Source organism: Pimephales promelas, chromosome 2 (genome assembly GCF_988280905.1).
Source record: "Pimephales promelas chromosome 2, fPimPro1.hap1.1, whole genome shotgun sequence".
Taxonomy (NCBI): Eukaryota; Metazoa; Chordata; class Actinopteri; order Cypriniformes; family Leuciscidae; genus Pimephales; species Pimephales promelas.
In genome coordinates this window covers 4,851,021-4,875,395 of record NC_142770.1, presented here as the reverse complement: position 1 = coordinate 4,875,395, position 24,375 = coordinate 4,851,021, and the positions used below count along the sequence as shown (strand labels likewise).

General features: G+C 37.8%; 1 protein-coding gene across 1 annotated transcript; it reads left to right on the top strand.

The window, feature by feature from the left end:
• The first annotated feature begins 1,867 nt into the window (after positions 1-1,867).
• LOC120486606 (uncharacterized) lies at positions 1,868-24,234 on the top strand. The gene is made up of 5 exons (XM_089121686.1): positions 1,868-2,073; positions 18,465-18,593; positions 19,628-19,951; positions 20,199-20,300; positions 22,495-24,234. The coding sequence occupies exons 2-5, from the start codon at positions 18,551-18,553 to the stop codon at positions 22,500-22,502; spliced, it is 477 nt and encodes a 158-aa protein (XP_088977812.1). The 5' UTR covers positions 1,868-2,073; positions 18,465-18,550; the 3' UTR covers positions 22,503-24,234.
• Positions 24,235-24,375: the final 141 nt, after the last annotated feature.

Here is a 24,375-nt window from a genome sequence, read left to right as displayed (position 1 = left end):
TCAGAAAATGGATTTAATACCAATATTTTGAAACGGTGTGTAATTCCGACAGCCCCCCCCCCCCCCCCCTACCGAGAATCCCGCCCCCCCTCTCACAAAATAGTTCCAACGTCCCTGCACGCTTCGATCTGTTGGATGGACAAACATCTTGTATGGTGTCATGATCTGTGTTCAGTTTGCAGGTGAAAAGCTTCTTCCAGTCCTGCTGTTAACCGCACAGTCTGACTTACTCTCAAGACCTTACACTATAATAAAGTACTGATAAAACTCAAATAAGAGTCCTCTTTTACTCTGCCTCCCTCTCCTGGTCATACTCGTTTTTACATCCTTACACTTTCTCGTTCACACATCTCCAGCCGTTTCTCATTATCTCATCTCTCCTCCCTCTTCTCCGCACCACTTTCTCTGATTCTACTCCCTGTTTCTAGGCTTACCTTTTCCTTTGTTCTTTGTCAGATTATTGTCAAATGCTGTGTATACCTGCTCTTGTCTTCCTGTCCTCTGCTTTATCCAATCTCAGCAAACGTGAGTTGTCTACGGTGTGGCTCTACAGATCTAGCCAGTAACACCGTCTGGAATTGCTGTTTCGGCTGAAGCAAAGAATTACTGTCACATTATCTAAGAGACTTTCTGTTACATTTGCCAAGAACTATTTTCTGTTGAAGTTTTGCCAAGCAGCCACCAGACCTTTCTCGATTTTCTCCGTTTTTAGTTGTTTTGTGGATTAAGGAAGTGGCATAAATCATTAGCTTTACAATGGATTGAAGAAAAGCAGCCGATATATACAGACTCACAATCAGCTCTGCAAAGTTTAGAGAGTGGAACATCTTTAACAAGATAAGATATTTTAAATGAAATATTTCAGAAGTTATATTCTACCATAAACCACTCAGGTGTAAGGGTGAGTTTTTTTGTGGGTGCCACTCCATGAGTAAAGGGGAACAATGGAGCTGATAAACTAGCAAATGAGTTGTTGAAAGATCCTGAGATCAAAATCAGAGTACAGATGAGTAAAGTGTAAATTAAGGGGCTGATGGGACTGCAGCCATTTTGGGACTGAAGTGAAAGAGGTAGCAGAGGATATGGGACAATGAAATAAGAGGAAGACATTTGTATTATACGAAGTAATGTGGGATGGAAAGAACAAATGTTAAAGGAGTAGTCAGATTCGTTCATTTTGATGAACGAGTTCGAACAGGAGAGTCACGAACGTACATCACAGAACAGAGCAAGGTGAGTATTTGAGCTAATAAAACTTAAACTTTGTTATTTATTTATTAAATGAGCGATGGTTTCGCTTGATAAGACCCTTATTCATCATCTGGAATCATTTAAAGCCCTTTAAACAGTTTGCAGTTTGCACTGAAACTCTATTTTGGACCTTGAACTGTTTGGTTCCCACTGAAGTCCATTATAAGGAGAAAAATGCTGGAATGTTTTCATCAAAAACCTTAATTTCTTTTCAACTGAAGAAAGAAAGACATGGACATCTTAAAGACATGGGGGTGGGAAAATTATCAGCAAAAGTTTTTTTTTTTTTAAGTGAACTAATACCAGGAAAAAGGATGTGATAAAAATCAATCATATATTCCTTGAATGTGTAGCATACAGTAGAGAAAGGCTTTAATTAATTCAGTCATTAAAGGATGGGGGTGTAAGAAATTATACACTTAAGGAATTATTCAAAGGAACAAATTATACAATAGACAAAAAAGTTACTGGTACCAAAACTGGTAATATATATATATATTATATATATTTGTTTTAATTAAAATTAATTAATTAATTAATTTGTTTGGGGTTTTTTTCATCACCAAGTGTATTCTATCAAGTAGTGCTCTAAATCCAATCCAGTAGGTGACACCGTGACAGACGATTGTTTGCCAACCGCCATTTAAACAATAGAAGAAGAAGGAAGGAAGTGGCTGGCGCGTCTCAATGTCACTCGCGGTTGTACACATGGAAACATTTTGGTGCAACGCAAAATAAATCCACGGAAAATAAATCCAGCCGTGTTGAAGCCATATTGCTGTCCTTGTGAACAAAACTGGATCTACTAGTACTACACTAACGGTAAGCTATTGAAGATTTGATGGATGAAAGAGAATTGTTCTGTTTGAATGATGTCAGAGCAACCTGAATAAATAAATCAACAGGGAAGAAACAACGCATTTAGATTGTTTAAAAGAACACATACTATAAATCATTTAATTCAGGCTCGCAAGCCGAAACGTGTGTTTGCGGCGTGCCTCTTGTTTTGTTTCCGGTCTAGATCCGCTTGCGCTTTGGTCAAAGAAGAAACCAAACGTCCTCGCGCGGCGCAAGCCATTGAAATGAATGCGTTTCAGAGCGCAGCGCGAGGACGTTTTGTGCCGCACACACTCGTTTCGGCTTGCGAGCCAGCCAAATAGTAACATTACTTTTGAGTGGATGAGTGGAGTTTTAGTGTAAGCACTGCATTGAACTAATATGTTGATTATAATGTATAATAATGCAATGGGGGAATATTTAGCCTATGGGTCCTAATAATGCCAAATGTCTGATGTTACCAGTAAAAAGTGGCTGACATTATTTTAAATATTTCTAGTCAGTGAAAGCACGCAAGCATATTCTACAATAACTCAGTAATTTCAGCTTCAGAATCATGAATAATGTTATTCTGGAGTCAGTGTAAGAGAGCCCAACAATACCCACTGGAGGTATCTTTATGTATGTGACTTTTTTGGTGCTTGCAAGGGCATGGACAAGTCTGGGCATGTCTGAAGTGAGCTACTGTCAGATGGCAGTTCAGATCAATATTATGAAGCTGCAGACTCGGATCCTGCATCTACAGTCCCCCACCGAGAGTCCCGCATTCTCAGACCCCTCATTTTTCGAACACAGCGCCTCCTGCTGTTCAAAAGATCGAATAACACCCGCACACAGAGTACAGTGCACGCTTATCCGAATGCAATTAAAAACAATAGGATGCAATATTACGGTCTTCAAATAAATTATCCAATAAATAATTGCGTTCCCTGCTTAATGCAGGTGCCAAAAAAACTCATTGTTACTGATGGAAGGGATACAATTACAGATTGAACTATCTTCTGAAAAATAGTCTATGTGATATTTTATTGCTACAATGTTTGGTTTTTTATATATATATATTTTTTTTTATTCAAAATTCAAATTCCACTTTTTCTTTCAGTTCAACCTATGGTCTAATTAACATTACCATGCTAACATAACAAAATCTGTTTTTTGATATTTTGAATGCGAAGCAAAATAAATCAGAATAGACAAAACACCAATAATAAACAATTCAGTAGGCTACTTTATTTAATGATCACCTAAACATCATCTTACTGTAAAGAAAAAAAGGAAGAACAAACTGTGTTCGTGACTTTACTTTTCGTCTTTAATTGCATTAAAAAAAAACTCATTTATAAGTCGCTTTGCATAATCATAAAATGATACGTTGCTGGAATCGGAAGGGGCAACTCCATCGATGTATGGTGTACTGGATACGATAGCACATGTCTTATGATCTTTCAAAAAGAAAGAAAAAATATAGCTGCAAGCAGCAACACGGGGCCAAGCCCAGCAAGGCGCAGCAAGCAGACCAAGCACAGAGCCAGCACATCAAGTACAGCAGTGCAGCAGGCATTTAAGCACCAAGAGCAGTGCAGAGCCGCAAGAACAAAAACAGCACAAATTGAATACACATGTAAATGAAGCACAGTGAGCAATTAAGCACAAACAGCAGTGCATAGCACGAAGGAATTGAAATGAAAACTTTTTACACAATTTTAATGTCGCCCCACATGGGACTTGAACCCACAACCAGAGTGGTTCAGTATTTGAGATACATGGTTTAACATATTGCGCCACTCAGAGGTTGTGAATTTCAAAGCAGCAGGGGAGAGGGTTCAGTGTGAGAATGATTCACAAAAAAGTTCCATGACATGTTATCCAGATTAGCATGCTAAGCTAGTTCAATGCTAATGTATCTTATGACTTGGTACATCCAATCCTGGCAAAATACATATCCTCGGATTCGACAGGACGCAGGGAATGGATAGATACCAATTTTATGATTTTGTGACAAACTGTTCACAAGTTACAGCTTCTGATCCAACTCTGGGTCGAACTTGTTCATTTTGCGACACCATATCTTTTGAAGAAAGATGAATAAAAAAAATCGGGAACAGTACTTTTATGCGGCTCGGTCCGAAGATCATTTGAGTGCATGTTTGGAAAAAATTGGACAAAATTTGAAGGAGGAGTAGCGAAAAAACTGAGAACTGTACAAAATGGCCACTACTGTAATAGGCGGGGTCTTAATGTACAGTATTGGTTGTGATCAGCATGATGAGTGGAATCAGGTGTACTAAGTTTCATGTCTCTACAGAAAAGGGTTCAAAAGTTATAACCATTTCAATGTTGAATATTTGAACTGCTGGTGGCGCTATAGAGTTGGTCCTAGAGGGTTAAAAATTGGTCCTAATACTTTTCATTACAATTAATAGAACTGTGCCAAATTTGAACATTTGAGAAAAGTTATTTCAGTAGTACAAGTGAAAATAACCTCAAAATTAAGGTTTTTTTAAAAATATAAAGTTGCTGCATATTATATTTTTGGAAGTCCTTTCTCAGACAGACACCATGTCTAGAACTGAAACAACTTTTCCACCACTTAAGGCCACAGTACCTCTTGCAGTCTGGGCATGTGCCACACAGGATTCGAACACACGACCGCAATGGTTCGGGATTCGTGACACGTGGTTTAGCAGCTTGCGCCACACAGAAGACGCAAATAACTGAGCGGCAGAGGAGAGCCTTCAGTATAAGAATAAGCACACAAAATCATGTTAACGCAATTAGCATGCTAAGCTAGCTAAATGCTAACGTAGCTAATGGTTATCCTGATAGCTGAAGAGCCGCATTCAAAAGAATGGCACCTGGTTAGCATGCTAAACAATTATTATGCTAAGCTAACTAGCATAAGGCAACAAACACAGGCCAGGTCAACTTTGGAGACAAATATCTCTCAAACGGTAGCAAATATCAAAAATCTATTCAGTCATTTCTGTGCGGCTCGGTCCAAAGATTATCTGACCAAATTTTAAACAAATTCGAGCAAGATTTGAAGGAGGAGTAGCGAAAAAATGGTTTTTCATTTGCTCCAATATGGCGGACAGTCACATTGTTGGAAAATGAAAAATGAGACATCGGTGGAATCGTTATAAGCCAAGGAACATATTGATATAAAGAAATGACATTTTGAACAATATTTGCAAAAGTTATAAGCGTCTTTACAAAAAACCTTATAACTTTGGAACACTAGGTGGCGCTGTGATAAAACTTCTCATGTACCTTCAGGGCATGCTAATGATGATCCATGCCCAATTTGGTCAAGAAATTTCAAAGAGGTTTAAAGATATTGCAAATTATGACAAAATTCAAAATGGCGGACACGAGGTATAGCCCATCATGGCAAAATCGATATCCACGGATTCGGCATGATCAAAAGAATCCATAGATACCACATTTATGATTTTCTGAAAAACTGTTCAAAAGTTATTGGCCAAAATAGCCATTTTTCATATCTCATGACCCGTAGGTGGCGCTATTCCCAACTTTGGTATGGATCCTCAGAACATGCTTCCGATGAAGCGTACCAATTTTCGTTTCGATTGATTCAATTTTGGCCGAGATACAGCCTCTTAGGCAATTTTGGGTGGACCTTGTTAAGTTTGCGACACCATAACTTTTGAACAAAGATGAATAAAAAAAATCTGTTCAGTCATTTCTGTGCGGCTCAGTCCGAAGATCATTTGAGCAAATTTTGGACAGAATTGGACAAAATTTGAAGGAGGAGTAGGGAAAAAACTGAATACTGTACATTTCAAAATGGCCTCTACTGTAATGGGCGGGGTCTTAATGTAAGGTATTGGTTGTGATCAGCATGATGAGAGGAATCAGGTGTACTAAGTTTCATGTCTCTAGAGCAAAGGGTTCAAAAGTTATAACCATTTCAATGTTGAATTTTTGAACTGGTGGTGGCGCTATAGAGTTGGTCCTAGAGGGTCAAAAATTGGACCAATTACTAATAATTACCAGCACTACAAGTGTGCCAAATTTCAACATTTTCCTACTTACGGTTCATAGGGCTGCCATAGACTTCCATTTACGGAATAATAATAATAATAAGATTAAAGCTGCAAGCAGCCTTTTGCGGGGCCAAGCCCTAGAAGGGACCACAAGCAGAACAAGTACAGCAAGCACATGTTCTTTCTCAGACAGACACCATGTGTAGAACTGAAACGACTTTTCCACCACTTAAGGCCACAGTACCTCTTGCGGTCTGGGCATGTGCCACACGGGATTCGAACCCACGACCGCAATGGTTCGGGATTCGTGACACGTGGTTTAGCAGCTTACGCCACTCATAGGATGGAAATTACAAATCTGCAGAGGAGAGGCTTCAGTATAAGAATAAATGTACAAAAGCATGTTAACGTGATTAGCATGCTAAGCTAGCTCAATGCTAATACAGCTTATGGTCATCCTGTTAGCTGAAGAGCCCCATTAAAAAGAATGGCACCTGGTTAGCATGCTAAACAATTATTATGCTAAGCTAACCAGCATAAGGCAACAAACACAGGCTAGGTCAATTTTGGAGACGAATATCTCGAAAACGGTAATGAATATCAAAAATCTGTTCAGTCATTTCTGTGCGGCTCGGTCCAAAGATCATCTGACCAAATTTTGGAAAAATTTGAGCAAGATTTGAAGGAGGAGTAGCGAAAAAATGGTTTTTCATTTGCTCCAATATGGCGGACAGTCATTTTGTTGGAAAATGAAAAATGAGACATCGTTAGAATCGGTATAAGCCAAGGAACATATTGATATAAAGAAATTAAATTTTGAACTATATTTGCAAAAGTTATAAGCGTTTTTACAAAAAACCTTATAACTTTGGAACACTAGGTGGCGCTGTCATCAAACTTCTCATGTACCTTTGGGCCATGCTAATGATGATCCATACCAAATTTGGTGGAGAAATTTTAAAAAGTTTTAAAGATATTGCAAATTATGACAAAATTCAAAATGGCGGACACGAGGTACATCCCATCATGGCAAAATTGATATCCACGGATTCGGCATAATCCAAGGAATCCATAGATACCACATTTATGATTTTCTGAAAAACTGTTCAAAAGTTATTGGCCAAAATAGCAATTTTGCATATCTCATGACCCCTAGGTGGCGCTATTCCCAACTTTGGTATGACACCTCAGAACATGCTTCTGATAAAGTGTATCGATTTCTGTTTCGATTGATCAAACTTTGGCCGAGATACAGCCTCTTAGCCAATTTTGGGTGGACCTCACTAAGTTTGCGACACCATAACTTTTGAAGAAAGACAACTAAAAAAAATCTGTTCAGTCATTTCTGTGCGGCTAAGTCTAAATATCATTTGACCAAATATTGGACAAAATTGAACAAATTTTGAAGGAGGAGTAGCAAAAAAACTAAATACTGTACTTTTCAAAATGGCGTCTACTGTAATGGGCGGAGTCTTAATGTATGACATTGGTTGTGATCAGCATGATGAGTGGAATCAGGTGTACTATGTTTCATGTCTCTAGACCAAAGGGTTCAAAAGTTACAATGATTTTAATGTTGAAATTTTGAACTGGTGGTGGCGCTATAGAGTTGGGGCTAGGGACTCAAAATTTGGCTCAATTACTTTTCATGATGATCTCTATAGGTGTGCCAAATTTCATCATTTTCCTACTTACGGTTCATAGGGCTGCCATAGACTTCCACCGGGAAGAATAATAATAATAATAATAATTAAAGCTGCAAGCAGCCTTTTGCGGGGCCAAGCCCTGGAAGGGACCACAAGCAGAACAAGTACAGCAAGCACATGTTCTTTCTCAGACAGACACCATGTGTAGAACTGAAACGACTTTTCCACCACTTAAGGCCACAGTACCTCTTGCGGTCTGGGCATGTGCCACACGGGATTCGAACCCACGACCGCAATGGTTCGGGATTCGTGACACGTGGTTTAGCAGCTTACGCCACTCATAGGATGGATATTACAAATCTGCAGAGGAGAGGCTTCAGTATAAGAATAAATGTACAAAAGCATGTTAACGTGATTAGCATGCTAAGCTAGCTCAATGCTAATACAGCTTATGGTCATCCTGTTAGCTGAAGAGCCCCATTAAAAAGAATGGCACCTGGTTAGCATGCTAAACAATTATTATGCTAAGCTAACTAGCATAAGGCAACAAACACAGGCTAGGTCAATTTTGGAGACGAATATCTCGAAAACGGTAATGAATATCAAAAATCTGTTCAGTCATTTCTGTGCGGCTCGGTCCAAAGATCATCTGACCAAATTTTGGAAAAATTTGAGCAAGATCTGAAGGAGGAGTAGCGAAAAAATGGTTTTTCATTTGCTCCAATATGGCGGACAGTCATTTTGTTGGAAAATGAAAAATGAGACATCGTTAGAATCGGTATAAGCCAAGGAACATATTGATACAAAGAAATTAAATTTTGAACTATATTTGCAAAAGTTATAAGCGTTTTTACAAAAAACCTTATAACTTTGGAACACTAGGTGGCGCTGTCATCAAACTTCTCATGTACCTTTGGGCCATGCTAATGATGATCCATACCAAATTTGGTGGAGAAATTTTAAAAAGTTTTAAAGATATTGCAAATTATGACAAAATTCAAAATGGCGGACACGAGGTACATCCCATCATGGCAAAATTGATATCCACGGATTCGGCATGATCCAAGGAATCCATAGATACCACATTTATGATTTTCTGAAAAACTGTTCAAAAGTTATTGGCCAAAATAGCAATTTTGCATATCTCATGACCCCTAGGTGGCGCTATTCCCAACTTTGGTATGACACCTCAGAACATGCTTCTGATAAAGTGTATCGATTTCTGTTTCGATTGATCAAACTTTGGCCGAGATACAGCCTCTTAGCCAATTTTGGGTGGACCTCACTAAGTTTGCGACACCATAACTTTTGAAGAAAGACAACTAAAAAAAATCTGTTCAGTCATTTCTGTGCGGCTAAGTCTAAATATCATTTGACCAAATATTGGACAAAATTGAACAAATTTTGAAGGAGGAGTAGCAAAAAAACTAAATACTGTACTTTTCAAAATGGCGTCTACTGTAATGGGCGGAGTCTTAATGTATGACATTGGTTGTGATCAGCATGATGAGTGGAATCAGGTGTACTATGTTTCATGTCTCTAGACCAAAGGGTTCAAAAGTTACAATGATTTTAATGTTGAAATTTTGAACTGGTGGTGGCGCTATAGAGTTGGGGCTAGGGACTCAAAATTTGGCTCAATTACTTTTCATGATGATCTCTATACGTGTGCCAAATTTCATCATTTTCCTACTTACGGTTCATAGGGCTGCCATAGACTTCCACCGGGAAGAATAATAATAATAATAATTAAAGCTGCAAGCAGCCTTTGCGGGGCCAAGCCCTGAAAGGGACCACAAGCAGAACAAGTACAACAAGCACATGTTCTTTCTCAGACAGACACCATGTGTAGAACTGAAACGACTTTTCCACCACTTAAGGCCACAGTACCTCTTGCGGTCTGGGCATGTGCCACACGGGATTCGAACCCACGACCGCAATGGTTCGGGATTCGTGACACGTGGTTTAGCAGCTTGCGCCACTCATAGGATATAAATTACAAAACTGCAGAGGAGAGGCTTCAGTATAAGAATAAACGCACAAAATTATGTTAACGTGATTAGCATGCTAAGCTAGCTCAATGCTAATATAGCTTATGGTCATCCTGTTAGCTGAAGAGCCCCATTAAAAAGAATGGCACCTGGTTAGCATGCTGAACAATTATTTTGCTAAGCTAACTAGCATAAGGCAACAAACACAGGCTAGGTCAATTTTGGAGACGAATATCTCAAAAACGGTAACGAATATCAAAAATCTGTTCAGTCATTTCTGTGCGGCTCGGTCCAAAGATCATCTGACCAAATTTTGGAAAAATTTGAGCAAGATCTGAAGGAGGAGTAGCGAAAAAATGGTTTTTCATTTGCTCCAATATGGCGGACAGTCACTTTGTTGGAAAATGAAAAATGAGACATCGTTAGAATCGATATAAGCCAAGGAACATATTGATATAAAGAAATTAAATTTTGAACTATATTTGCAAAAGTTATAAGCGTTTTTACAAAAAACCTTATAACTTTGTAACACTAGGTGGCGCTGTCATCAAACTTCTCATGTACCTTTGGGCCATGCTAATGATGATCCATACCAAATTTGGTGAAGAAATTTTAAAAAGTTTTAAAGATATTGCAAATTATGACAAAATTCAAAATGGCGGACACGAGGTACATCCCATCATGGCAAAATTGATATCCACGGATTCGGCATGATCCAAGGAATCCATAGATACCACATTTATGATTTTCTGAAAAACTGTTCAAAAGTTATTGGCCAAAATAGCAATTTTGCATATCTCATGACCCCTAGGTGGCGCTATTCCCAACTTTGGTATGACACCTCAGAACATGCTTCTGATAAAGTGTATCGATTTCTGTTTCGATTGATCAAACTTTGGCCGAGATACAGCCTCTTAGCCAATTTTGGGTGGACCTCACTAAGTTTGTGACACCATAACTTTTGAAGAAAGACAACTAAAAAAAATCTGTTCAGTCATTTCTGTGCGGCTAAGTCTAAATATCATTTGACCAAATATTGGACAAAATTGAACAAATTTTGAAGGAGGAGTAGCAAAAAAACTGAATACTGTACTTTTCAAAATGGCGTCTACTGTAATGGGCGGAGTCTTAATGTATGACATTGGTTGTGATCAGCATGATGAGTGGAATCAGGTGTACTATGTTTCATGTCTCTAGACCAAAGGGGTCAAAAGTTACAACGATTTTAATGTTGAAATTTTGAACTGGTGGTGGCGCTATAGAGTTGGGGCTAGAGACTCAAAATTTGCCTCAATTACTTTTCATGATGATTTCTATAAGTGTGCCAAATTTCATCATTTTCCTACTTACGGTTCATAGGGCTGCCATAGACTTCCACCGGGAAGAATAATAATAATAATAATAATAATAATAATTAAAGCTGCAAGCAGCCTTTGCGGGGCCAAGCCCTGAAAGGGACCACAAGCAGAACAAGTACAACAAGCACATGTTCTTTCTCAGACAGACACCATGTGTAGAACTGAAACGACTTTTCCACCACTTAAGGCCACAGTACCTCTTGCGGTCTGGGCATGTGCCACACGGGATTCGAACCCACGACCGCAATGGTTCGGGATTCGTGACACGTGGTTTAGCAGCTTGCGCCACTCATAGGATGGAAATTACAAATCTGCAGAGGAGAGGCTTCAGTATAAGAATAAATGCACAAAAGCATGTTAACGTGATTAGCATGCTAAGCTAGCTCAATGCTAATACAGCTTATGGTCATCCTGTTAGCTGAAGAGCCCCATTAAAAAGAATGGCACCTGGTTAGCATGCTGAACAATTATTATGCTAAGCTAACTAGCATAAGGCAACAAACACAGGCTAGGTCAATTTTGGAGACGAATATCTCAAAAACGGTAACGAATATCAAAAATCTGTTCAGTCATTTCTGTGCGGCTCGGTCTAAAGATCATCTGACCAAATTTTGGAGAAATTTGAGCAAGATCTGAAGGAGGAGTAGCGAAAAAATGGTTTTTCATTTGCTCCAATATGGCGGACAGTCACTTTGTTGGAAAATGAAAAATGAGACATCGTTAGAATCGGTATAAGCCAAGGAACATATTGATATAAAGAAATTAAATTTTGAACTATATTTGCAAAAGTTATAAGCGTTTTTACAAAAAACCTTATAACTTTGTAACACTAGGTGGCGCTGTCATCAAACTTCTCATGTACCTTTGGGCCATGCTAATGATGATCCATACCAAATTTGGTGAAGAAATTTTAAAAAGTTTTAAAGATATTGCAAATTATGACAAAATTCAAAATGGCGGACACGAGGTACATCCCATCATGGCAAAATTGATATCCACGGATTCGGCATGATCCAAGGAATCCATAGATACCACATTTATGATTTTCTGAAAAACTGTTCAAAAGTTATTGGCCAAAATAGCAATTTTGCATATCTCATGACCCCTAGGTGGCGCTATTCCCAACTTTGGTATGACACCTCAGAACATGCTTCTGATAAAGTGTATCGATTTCTGTTTCGATTGATCAAACTTTGGCCGAGATACAGCCTCTTAGCCAATTTTGGGTGGACCTCACTAAGTTTGCGACACCATAACTTTTGAAGAAAGACAACTAAAAAAAATCTGTTCAGTCATTTCTGTGCGGCTAAGTCTAAATATCATTTGACCAAATATTGGACAAAATTGAACAAATTTTGAAGGAGGAGTAGCAAAAAAACTGAATACTGTACTTTTCAAAATGGCGTCTACTGTAATGGGCGGAGTCTTAATGTATGACATTGGTTGTGATCAGCATGATGAGTGGAATCAGGTGTACTATGTTTCATGTCTCTAGACCAAAGGGTTCAAAAGTTACAACGATTTTAATGTTGCAATTTTGAACTGGTGGTGGCGCTATAGAGTTGGGGCTAGAGACTCAAAATTTGGCTCAATTACTTTTCATGATGATCTCTATAAGTGTGCCAAATTTCATCATTTTCCTACTTACGGTTCATAGGGCTGCCATAGACTTCCACCGGGAAGAATAATAATAATAATAATAATAATAATAATAAAACCAACAGATACAATAGGGGCTACCCCTTCGGGGCTTGGCCCCTAATAAAACCAACAGATACAATAGGGGCTACCCCTTCGGGGCTTGGCCCCTAATAATTAAAGCTGCAAGCAGCCTTTGCGGGGCCAAGCCCTGAAAGGGACCACAAGCAGAACAAGTACAACAAGCACATGTTCTATCTCAGACAGACACCATGTGTAGAACTGAAACGACTTTTCCACCACTTAAGGCCACAGTACCTCTTGCGGTCTGGGCATGTGCCACACGGGATTCGAACCCACGACCGCAATGGTTCGGGATTCGTGACACGTGGTTTAGCAGCTTGCGCCACTCATAGGATATAAATTACAAAACTGCAGAGGAGAGGCTTCAGTATAAGAATAAACGCACAAAATTATGTTAACGTGATTAGCATGCTAAGCTAGCTCAATGCTAATATAGCTTATGGTCATCCTGTTAGCTGAAGAGCCCCATTAAAAAGAATGGCACCTGGTTAGCATGCTGAACAATTATTATGCTAAGCTAACTAGCATAAGGCAACAAACACAGGCTAGGTCAATTTTGGAGACGAATATCTCAAAAACGGTAACGAATATCAAAAATCTGTTCAGTCATTTCTGTGCGGCTCGGTCCAAAGATCATCTGACCAAATTTTGGAAAAATTTGAGCAAGATCTGAAGGAGGAGTAGCGAAAAAATGGTTTTTCATTTGCTCCAATATGGCGGACAGTCACTTTGTTGGAAAATGAAAAATGAGACATCATTAGAATCGGTATAAGCCAAGGAACATATTGATATAAAGAAATAAAATTTTGAACTATATTTGCAAAAGTTATAAGCGTTTTTACAAAAAACCTTATAACTTTGTAACACTAGGTGGCGCTGTCATCAAACTGCTCATGTACCTTTGGCCCATGCTAATGATGATCCATACCAAATTTGGTGAAGAAATTTTAAAAAGTTTTAAAGATATTGCAAATTATGACAAAATTCAAAATGGCGGACACGAGGTACATCCCATCATGGCAAAATTGATATCCACGGATTCGGCATGATCCAAGGAATCCATAGATACCACATTTATGATTTTCTGAAAAACTGTTCAAAAGTTATTGGCCAAAATAGCAATTTTGCATATCTCATGACCCCTAGGTGGCGCTATTCCCAACTTTGGTATGACACCTCAGAACATGCTTCTGATAAAGTGTATCGATTTCTGTTTCGATTGATCAAACTTTGGCCGAGATACAGCCTCTTAGCCAATTTTGGGTGGACCTCATTAAGTTTGCGACACCATAACTTTTGAAGAAAGACAAATAAAAAAAATCTGTTCAGTCATTTCTGTGCGGCTAAGTCTAAATATCATTTGACCAAATATTGGACAAAACTGAACAAATTTTGAAGGAGGAGTAGCAAAAAAACTGAATACTGCACTTTTCAAAATGGCGTCTACTGTAATGGGCGGAGTCTTCATGTATGACATTGGTTGTGATCAGCATGATGAGTGGAATCAGGTGTACTATGTTTCATGTCTCTAGACCAAAGGGTTCAAAAGTTACAACAATTTTAATGTTGAAATTTTGAACTGGTGGTGGCGCTATAGAGTTGGGGCTAGAGACTCAAAATTTGGCGCAATTACTTTTCATGATGATCTCTATAAGTTTGCCAAATTTCATCATTTTCCTACTTATGGTTCATAGGGCTGCCATAGACTTCCACCGGGAAGAATAATAATAATAATAATAATAATAATAATTAAAGCTGCAAGCAGCCTTTGCGGGGCCAAGCCCTGAAAGGGACCACAAGCAGAACAAGTACAACAAGCACATGTTCTTTCTCAGACAGACACCATGTGTAGAACTGAAACGACTTTTCCACCACTTAAGGCCACAGTACCTCTTGCGGTCTGGGCATGTGCCACACGGGATTCGAACCCACGACCGCAATGGTTCGGGATTCGTGACACGTGGTTTAGCAGCTTGCGCCACTCATAGGATATAAATTACAAAACTGCAGAGGAGAGGCTTCAGTATAAGAATAAACGCACAAAATTATGTTAACGTGATTAGCATGCTAAGCTAGCTCAATGCTAATATAGCTTATGGTCATCCTGTTAGCTGAAGAGCCCCATTAAAAAGAATGGCACCTGGTTAGCATGCTGAACAATTATTATGCTAAGCTAACTAGCATAAGGCAACAAACACAGGCTAGGTCAATTTTGGAGACGAATATCTCAAAAACGGTAACGAATATCAAAAATCTGTTCAGTCATTTCTGTGCGGCTCGGTCCAAAGATCATCTGACCAAATTTTGGAAAAATTTGAGCAAGATCTGAAGGAGGAGTAGCGAAAAAATGGTTTTTCATTTGCTCCAATATGGCGGACAGTCACTTTGTTGGAAAATGAAAAATGAGACATCGTTAGAATCGGTATAAGCCAAGGAACATATTGATATAAAGAAATTAAATTTTGAACTATATTTGCAAAAGTTATAAGCGTTTTTACAAAAAACCTTATAACTTTGGAACACTAGGTGGCGCTGTCATCAAACTTCTCATGTACCTTTGGGCCATGCTAATGATGATCCATACCAAATTTGGTGGAGAAATTTTAAAAAGTTTTAAAGATATTGCAAATTATGACAAAATTCAAAATGGCGGACACGAGGTACATCCCATCATGGCAAAATTGATATCCACGGATTCGGCATGATCCAAGGAATCCATAGATACCACATTTATGATTTTCTGAAAAACTGTTCAAAAGTTATTGGCCAAAATAGCAATTTTGCATATCTCATGACCCCTAGGTGGCGCTATTCCCAACTTTGGTATGACACCTCAGAACATGCTTCTGATAAAGTGTATCGATTTCTGTTTCGATTGATCAAACTTTGGCCGAGATACAGCCTCTTAGCCAATTTTGGGTGGACCTCACTAAGTTTGCGACACCATAACTTTTGAAGAAAGACAACTAAAAAAAATCTGTTCAGTCATTTCTGTGCGGCTAAGTCTAAATATCATTTGACCAAATATTGGACAAAATTGAACAAATTTTGAAGGAGGAGTAGCAAAAAAACTGAATACTGTACTTTTCAAAATGGCGTCTACTGTAATGGGCGGAGTCTTAATGTATGACATTGGTTGTGATCAGCATGATGAGTGGAATCAGGTGTACTATGTTTCATGTCTCTAGACCAAAGGGTTCAAAAGTTACAACGATTTTAATGTTGAAATTTTGAACTGGTGGTGGCGCTATAGAGTTGGGGCTAGGGACTCAAAATTTGGCTCAATTACTTTTCATGATGATCTCTATAAGTGTGCCAAATTTCATCATTTTCCTACTTACGGTTCATAGGGCTGCCATAGACTTCCACCGGGAAGAATAATAATAATAATAATAATAATAATAATAATAATAAAACCAACAGATACAATAGGGGCTACCCCTTCGGGGCTTGGCCCCTAATAAAACCAACAGATACAATAGGTGCCTCTGCACCTTCGGTGCTTGGCCCCTAATAATAATAATAAAACCAACAGATACAATAGGTGCCTCTGCACCTTCGGTGCTTGGCCCCTAATAAAACCAACAGATACAATAGGTGCCTCTGCACCTTCGGTGCTTGGCCCCTAAAAACTAACAGATACAATAGGGGCTATCCCCTTCGGGGCTTGGCCCCTAATAAAAATTCAAATTCATGTTGCACTGCTCTGACTGTAGAAGTGTCCCTTGAGATGTTTTTGAACTTTGGACAACTTTGTGGGTTTGAGATATATGGGGGCACAAAATGGGCAGTAAAAATAACTGCAGCATTTATGACATATAAAAAAGTCCGAGGTTAAAGGCTAACGTTAGCTATCAAAATATTTTCGGGGTAAAGAGGGCGAAGAAACATAACGGCTCAAATCTTGTTACAAACTACCTTTACAAATATTAAATGGACTATTCTTATGTTGTATCGATTAGCTAAATTAGTTTTATTAAAAAATAAATCAAACGAGCTATTACGATTCTCTAAATAAAATTGAAGACAGCCTACTCACGTTTTGGCTTAAGTTCTGTTTATCCGATACAATTTGATAGGAGGCGCTGTCTCGAAAAACGAGGGGTCTGAGAATGCGGGACTCTGGGTGCAGGGGGACTGTAGATGCAGGTCTCCGAGTCTGCAGCTTCATACTACTCGTTCAGATACATAGGTGAAGAGACTGACTTGCTATCTTACACAAAGCGAACTGCTGCATGTGTGCTACTTCCGTGAGTGATTGATTAAAAAAAGTGATCTGTTTTACATTCTGTGCTGTTCAAACTTTAATATTCTGTGTATTCAGTTACTGTTGTCCGTGACATGTACTAGTTCAAATAGTAATTTGAATAATTATATTTCCGTGTGAATTGCATGTTAACCAAGTCCATGTAAAGTTGAATTGAAACTAGTTAGATACTGTTCAGTTGTTTATGTTCTGCAGTATAATTCAGAAACGTAAGCTAAATTATGTGTGCTATCTGTAATACTGTTTATACAAGCAAATTTATATTGTATTTTGTTTTCTGTTCATTTTAGACGACACATACCGATGATGAACCACCATTCCCAGAAAGCAAACTGACATTGAATCAACGTGGAAACGACGTCTCTCATGACATTGAAACAACGTTGATTTTGCTCATCGAATTAACGTTGAACCAACGTCAGACGCGGCATTCTTCAAAGCTAAATGAAAATCGAAAATTGGTTTGCTTTCATAACGTTGAAACAACGGGTTGATTTCAAGTTGATTTTCCGTTAGTTTTGAAAGAATGACGCGTCTGACGTTGGTTCAACGTTAATTCGATGAGCAAAACAATGTCAGATCAACGTTGTTTCGATGTCATGTTTCCACGTTGATTCAGTGTCAGTTTGCTATCTGGGTTTCTACTAGTGCTTTACCGAACCCTTTGAGCATCCCACACGCTCGTTCAGTCACCGTAGAGTGCCGAAGTTACGACGTCACTCTGTGGGCCAAAACGCGGAAGTGAGTTAGCATTTTAGCATTACGGTTCCCTCACTCTAAAGTCTATGTGATTTTTGAATGGGTTTTTGCTAAATTGCCTGAAATAAGGTCTGTGGTGAACAAAGCCTCTAAATATTTTCTCATTTTGATCTATGACATAAAACACACAGTTATAACCTGCGTGTGGTTTTTTAAACTTTATTGTGTCTGCTTGTGTTTTTTTTTTTTTATATATATATAACTTGTAAAGATTATCTTGCTAGACAAAACGTATAAGGGTCACAACTCTTTGTTAAACACAGATCTTATTTTTTGCGATTTTCCCAAAGTCTATGGGGAAAATGCATTGCTTTTCGATCGAGGGAACCCATGCGCCGCTAACTTCCGAGTTTTCCTACAAAGTGACGTCATCACTTCGGCACTCTATTGTCCTTGGGTTACAAGCACCAAGTCCAAGCCCATTCATTTAAACCTGCAATGTAATATCAAACTTTTCACTTTAATCAACAGTACATTCTTGTTCACCTTTTACCATATGTCTTGGAGTATCGCAATAATATTGTGTATAGTGAGTTCAGTCTCGTGATATGTATCGAATCGTGACATGAGGGTATCGTTACACCCCTACTTAGTGGTTTAATATGTAAACCTATTTTCTGATTCAGACTTTGGAGCAGAAGGTGCAGGAAATGCAACAATAAGCTGGACGCCAACCACCGTAAAATAGCAAGAAGAAGAAGTAGTAGTAGTCATGGAAATGAAGCCCATAGCCCTAACTCTTTTAGTTATATATGGTAAGTCTTTAAGTGTTACAGTCTCTCTTCTGTGTTAATTTTGTAATAGCTATGGTCACATTATATTTGTTAATGTATTTATTATTTGTATTTTGATCAGTGTGTTTCGAAAGTGAGATTAAATATCAATGCTAGATGTTTTGCTATAAATTACGGACGCGGCGTAATTGCTCAGTTATTTTGCTTTATTTCCAGATTCAATGATAGGCTCGTTCTTGCATAGAAGAGCACATTGGCACATGCTAACTCTTCATCATTCTCTAGACAAACTAAAAGACGTAAATGGCATTTTTATGTATTCTAAATAAAATATACAGATTGTACGGAATGTCAGCTTGATTATTTGGCTCAAAATAAGGATTTAATGAGTACACATGCCAAGCAAACATGAAATGATGGTTATGAAGTTAAAGGTGCACTGTGTAATCTTTAGAGGCATCTAGTAGTGAGGTTGCAAATTGCAGCCAACTTAAGATACGGTGGCCGACAGGAAACTATTTCATCATCTGAGATAACGGAGTAGCCATCAATGTGGTTTCTTTACAAAGATAAATTAAGAGATTGTTTAGTACATTATTCAATAAAATGATATGTTATTGTGAATATTATTGTCACTTGTTCATCATTGTGTCAGTGTTTTATTCGCTGACTTTAGCACGAAGAACAACATAGTGACACAAAACACATTTGTCTGTTTAGGGCCACTGTAGAAACATGGTGTCGCAAATTTGCTATTTTAATGCAAGTATGTAAATATAAATGGCTGATTCTAAGGTAATAAAACAAAGTTATGTATATGATATTGCAGTTCTGTCAACAGATCCTCTTAAATATTACACAATGCACTTTTAAGATCGTCCATAAGTCTCGTTTATAAGTGTCCGATGATGATGATCTTCTGCTTTGTTTGCATTAGTTATGAATCCAGACACACAATCTTTATTATGTATAATATATAATGGGTTCTACATTTTCAAATCACTTTCCTGTTGTTTTTAGTTTAAATAACAATTCACTGTTCATTTCCTCTTCAGGTGTGTCTGGTGTTGATACAGATGGAGTGTCAGTGATGGAGGGAGATTCAGTCACTCTAAACACTGGTCTTAAAACAAACCAGCAAGAAGATATTAAATGGTATTTTAATAACATTCGCATCGCTCGACTCAATGGAGATCTCAATAAGATCTGTACGGATGTTCAGTGTAATGAAGACACTGAGAGATTCAGAGACAGACTGAAGCTGGATCATCAGACTGGATCTCTGACCATCACAAACACCAGGACATCAGACTCTGGAGAATATAAACTATATATCAGCAGCAATAACATTGAAAAGATCTTCAGTGTTACTGTTCATGGTGAGTCATTATGTTTAAAAGACAATTATAATAAATTGCATCATAAATGTTTAGTGATTTTTTTTTATTTTGCAGTGTCTTCAGCTAATTTTTTTTTTCTTCTTTACCTGTATATTAAACCACATAAAGCAGGGATCACCAAACTTTTATTTATCTGGGGGCCACAAAATGACCACCAGCAGGCCTCATTGTGTAGTAGAGATTACAACACTGCTCTCTAGTAGTAATGATGACTTTCTGTCTCCAGCTGGTCCAGGTTCAAGTCTGTCTGGAGGTGCTATCGGAGGGATAAGTGCTGCTGTTATGGTGGTCGCTGTTCTGGCGGTCATTGCTGGAGCTATAATAAAAGGTGAGAATTAAACGGCTGATTTTAAAGACAGAAATATGAAATTAAGTTTGAAAAAAATAGTTAAATTGCATTTTCATTCTAATTAAACAAAGTAATGTGTTTAATTGAGCTTTGCTGTTCAAACAGGCCATAGTGATCATGGGCCGGTTGTTACCTAAAAGATGGGTCTAAACTCTACACTGGACTTAGTCACGTCCAGCTTTCCGATTAATATATACACCTGTTGCACCATCTAAAACTATGACTAGGCGCAGCTACGCCATGCACGTACACGTTGACGTGCTCTACCGCACTAATAAGCGAGACGCCATCCGTGTTACTATGGTTACAAATTTGAATTTATTGGCTCCGACAAAAAGATGACAAATGTCTGCTGAGACAAATTTTTTAAATTAAATTACTCAGATTGTGTAAAGTACATGCCTGCTATATTGCTAAGAATATGCATATTTTGGTACGCAAGCATTGGAATAAAATCAAAGAGAAATGAGCTCCTGAAGGGTTGGGGACAGCGTGTTGTCACTGCAGTGAGAACTCGTTGATTAATTCTAACAATTCAACCCTGCTGAAATTAAAGTTCAATTAGTTCTCTATGAGCAGGAGTTCTCAAAGTCCACATACAAAGGTCCAAATCTGAATTTTCAACAAAATCAAAGGTCCGTAAATAACCAGTTATTACAAAACTTGTTTTTAATGAACATGCATAACAAATCAACGATTTTTGTTTTTTTCTTAAAGTGCCTTTTGCATTTAAAGATGTTCAGGATGTTAACAAGTGCAAGTCGGGTCAGCATTTTATTTTTGTTTTATTTTTTTCAAAATCAAAGACCGCAATAAGAGAGTCCTGGTAAGATCATTTCGGTTCTCTACTTTTTATGAAGATGATTGTGTGTTAAGCGACGCGTCTGCAACTTATTTTCACTTTGATTAGTTCCCGGGTTGGCCTGATGAATAGATGCTCAGCTGCTCATCAGCGGTGATGCTTGTTGCAGTAGAGTCGTCATATCTGGCTATAACATGACATGCAGCCTCTCACAGACTCAGACAGCACATTTATTTTTCAGCATTTTTGTGAGTAAGGCCACGTTTACACAAAGCCGGGTATTTAGCAAAACGAATATTTTCCCCCTCTCTGTTTTCAAAAATAACATCGTTCACACACCCGCATAAATACACCGTCGAGCACCATAACTATGCCAAACCTATTGGCGGCAGTGTAGGGGTTAAGGATAAATCCACGCAAGCCAATCAGAATCCTCAGATTCGACAAGAGAGAACCTAAACCACCTTGGCCGGAGTTTTTAGAAATAATCGTTTTCTGTGATAAAAACTGTGTTTTCGTGTAAATGAGAGGGAAAAACGCAGAGAAATATCTGCGTTTTCCCATCGTGTAAAAATGTAAAATTTAATATGTGGTTTCAACAAGCAGATGCATTTACACTTGTCCAGTTTCGTCTGGAAGATAAGATTGTGAGCTCCGCCCCCTGTGCCGGCAGCTCATTTGCATTTAAAGGGCACACACTAAAACAGAGCGTGTTTCTGAGCCCCAAAAAATGACAATTTAAACATGCTGTAAAAAATGATCTGTGGGGTATTTTGATCTGAAACTTCACATACACATTCTGGGGACATCAGAGACTTATTTTACATCTTGTGAAAAGGGGCATAATACGGGACCTTTAAAAAGTGCTGGTCTAGAGGATCGTTGCAGTCTCTCATTACTCTTTCATGCCGGGTAGCCCGCTGATCATGTAACATGAATACCTGACATGTCAGTGTCATTCATTTTAATTTATTTTTATTTTCACTATGGAAACAAGAGTTTACTTTTTACTAGGCGTATGATTTAGGCTCAGACATGCGCTGCGCCCAGATGGTGCAACCGGTATTAATCCTACGCAGGACTTACAACACATTTTAAGTTAAGCTTTAGTCTCACGACCAGGTGTCCGTCCAACGGTGCAACCGACCCAAGGTGATATACTAAGAGTATGTTTAGAGCTTACAACAGACTAATATCTGTGAGAAGTGGTTTAAGAATTATAAAAACTGACTAGTTATGACTGATGTCACACCCTCTTTTAGCATCCTATGTTAAATAATCATATAATTAATATAAAAATATAATATATATATATATATATAACTGAAACTTAATCTTGGTAATATTCTGTGAATGTGTATTTTCTTCCAGATCTCTAATTTTACCAACGGGACGCCTCATGCCAAGTATCTATTTCCGTTCCTTTATTTTGTGTATTTCTTATTTTCTTATTTTGTGTATTTCTACTACTTTTCCTTGTATTTCATGTGTCTAATGTGACAGCCAGCATATCATTACTATTACATAAAGTCGATAATACGGGTTATACTTTTTTGTTTTTTTCAGTAGGGCTGTTCTTTGTAAAACATTCCATAACCAAATGAAAGCCTAACATAATGTGCCAACTTCTGACCGATATCAATGCTGACATAAAAATAGCTAAAACACTTTCTGCCAGACTAAGCTGTAATCACTACCATAAATAAACCATTAAAAATAAAAGTATTTATTATTATTATTATTATTCTCTAACATTTGCACTTTATTAACTATTCAACTACTGTCAGCGGCAATTAGGCAATCCTATAGTATGTCTGTAATTAATCAGATTCATCGTGCCATAAAATAAGCTCATATGCAGATGAATTACATTTATAAATCACAAATGCATTATCTTCTTTCCCATCTGGTGTCTGGCTACTCCTTTTGCACAGAGTCTGAGATCCTGCCTTAACACTGTTTACCTCTTAGACTTAGAAGAAATAAAAAAAACAACCTTGACTGATAGATCAAACTGACTTTTTTTCATAAACACTCTTGCATAACATTAATTAAAATGTACATTTCCCCCGAAACTTAATTCTCCTCTCTCGATAGTTTTACACAAGGCTTTTAACTTCCAGAAGCAAAAAGCAATAAGGATGATTTAAAACCCCTTAATTTTTTTTTATTGTCTTTCTCAACAAATAATATTTCTATCACTCGAACCATAACCTAAATTCAATTTGACTAAACAGAGAAGATACATTTATGACCTTACTACAAGATATTAAAGATATCGGTCCATTAGAACACTTGCCTTACAGTATCAACACAGATATGCTGGCTGTTTGACTGACTTAACCACATTTGGCATTATTCTTTATGCTTCAACTTTTCAGTGCCTTTCGCAATATGAAGCACATTTCACCATCCATGGGTGGCTGTTTACACTTGACTGTTTACCTCAATGTACTGTATATTGTGACTGTTTACCTCAATGTTTGAATGAATGTATAGTGTGAATATGAATTGGTTGTTGTGTTTCATGTTGCTTTTCTTTGCACATTGAGCTTTGGTGATGTTTTGTTTGTTTCTTTTGCTTTTTTCCCTTAATTTTATATATATATATTTTTTAAAAGTTTTCTATTTTTTTCTTATTATTATTTCTTAAGACCTGAGAATTTGTTTGGCATGCTTTTTTGAGATTAGGAAGGACCAATAGATATAATTGATATGGAAAAAATAAAATATAATATCCATAATATATTCCTCCTTTCATGCATGTGAGGAGGCAGATGAAGTAATGTTATTTGCCTGCAGAACACATCAGAAGTCAGACATCAAATAGCAGGTTTTATAAATGTCATCATGGTGCTGATTTTTATGTAAATGTTAGCCTAAAGAAAAGAAACGGGGATTCCCAGTATGTTCTGCAACACAGCCTATGAGAACAACCACGCTGCGCCTTGTGTCCAAAGCACAACATCTTAAGACTGTTTCTTTGTTTTTAACTATTCATCAGCTCAGGAAAAAAATATTCTCAGGACTGTATTATTTTTTTACATTGGAAAGGTTGAAAGATTGTATGTTCTTGTAATAAATGCCATTAAAACGGGTCTGATTAACTAATCTGTGAATTTGTCATGATTTTAGACTTTTTATCGGAAATAACTGAGCTAAACACTAAATCATGTGTATAGAATTAACATTGCGTCTCTCTTTACATTCAACATTGATGAACTAAACTTTAATCTTTAACGTATTAGAATT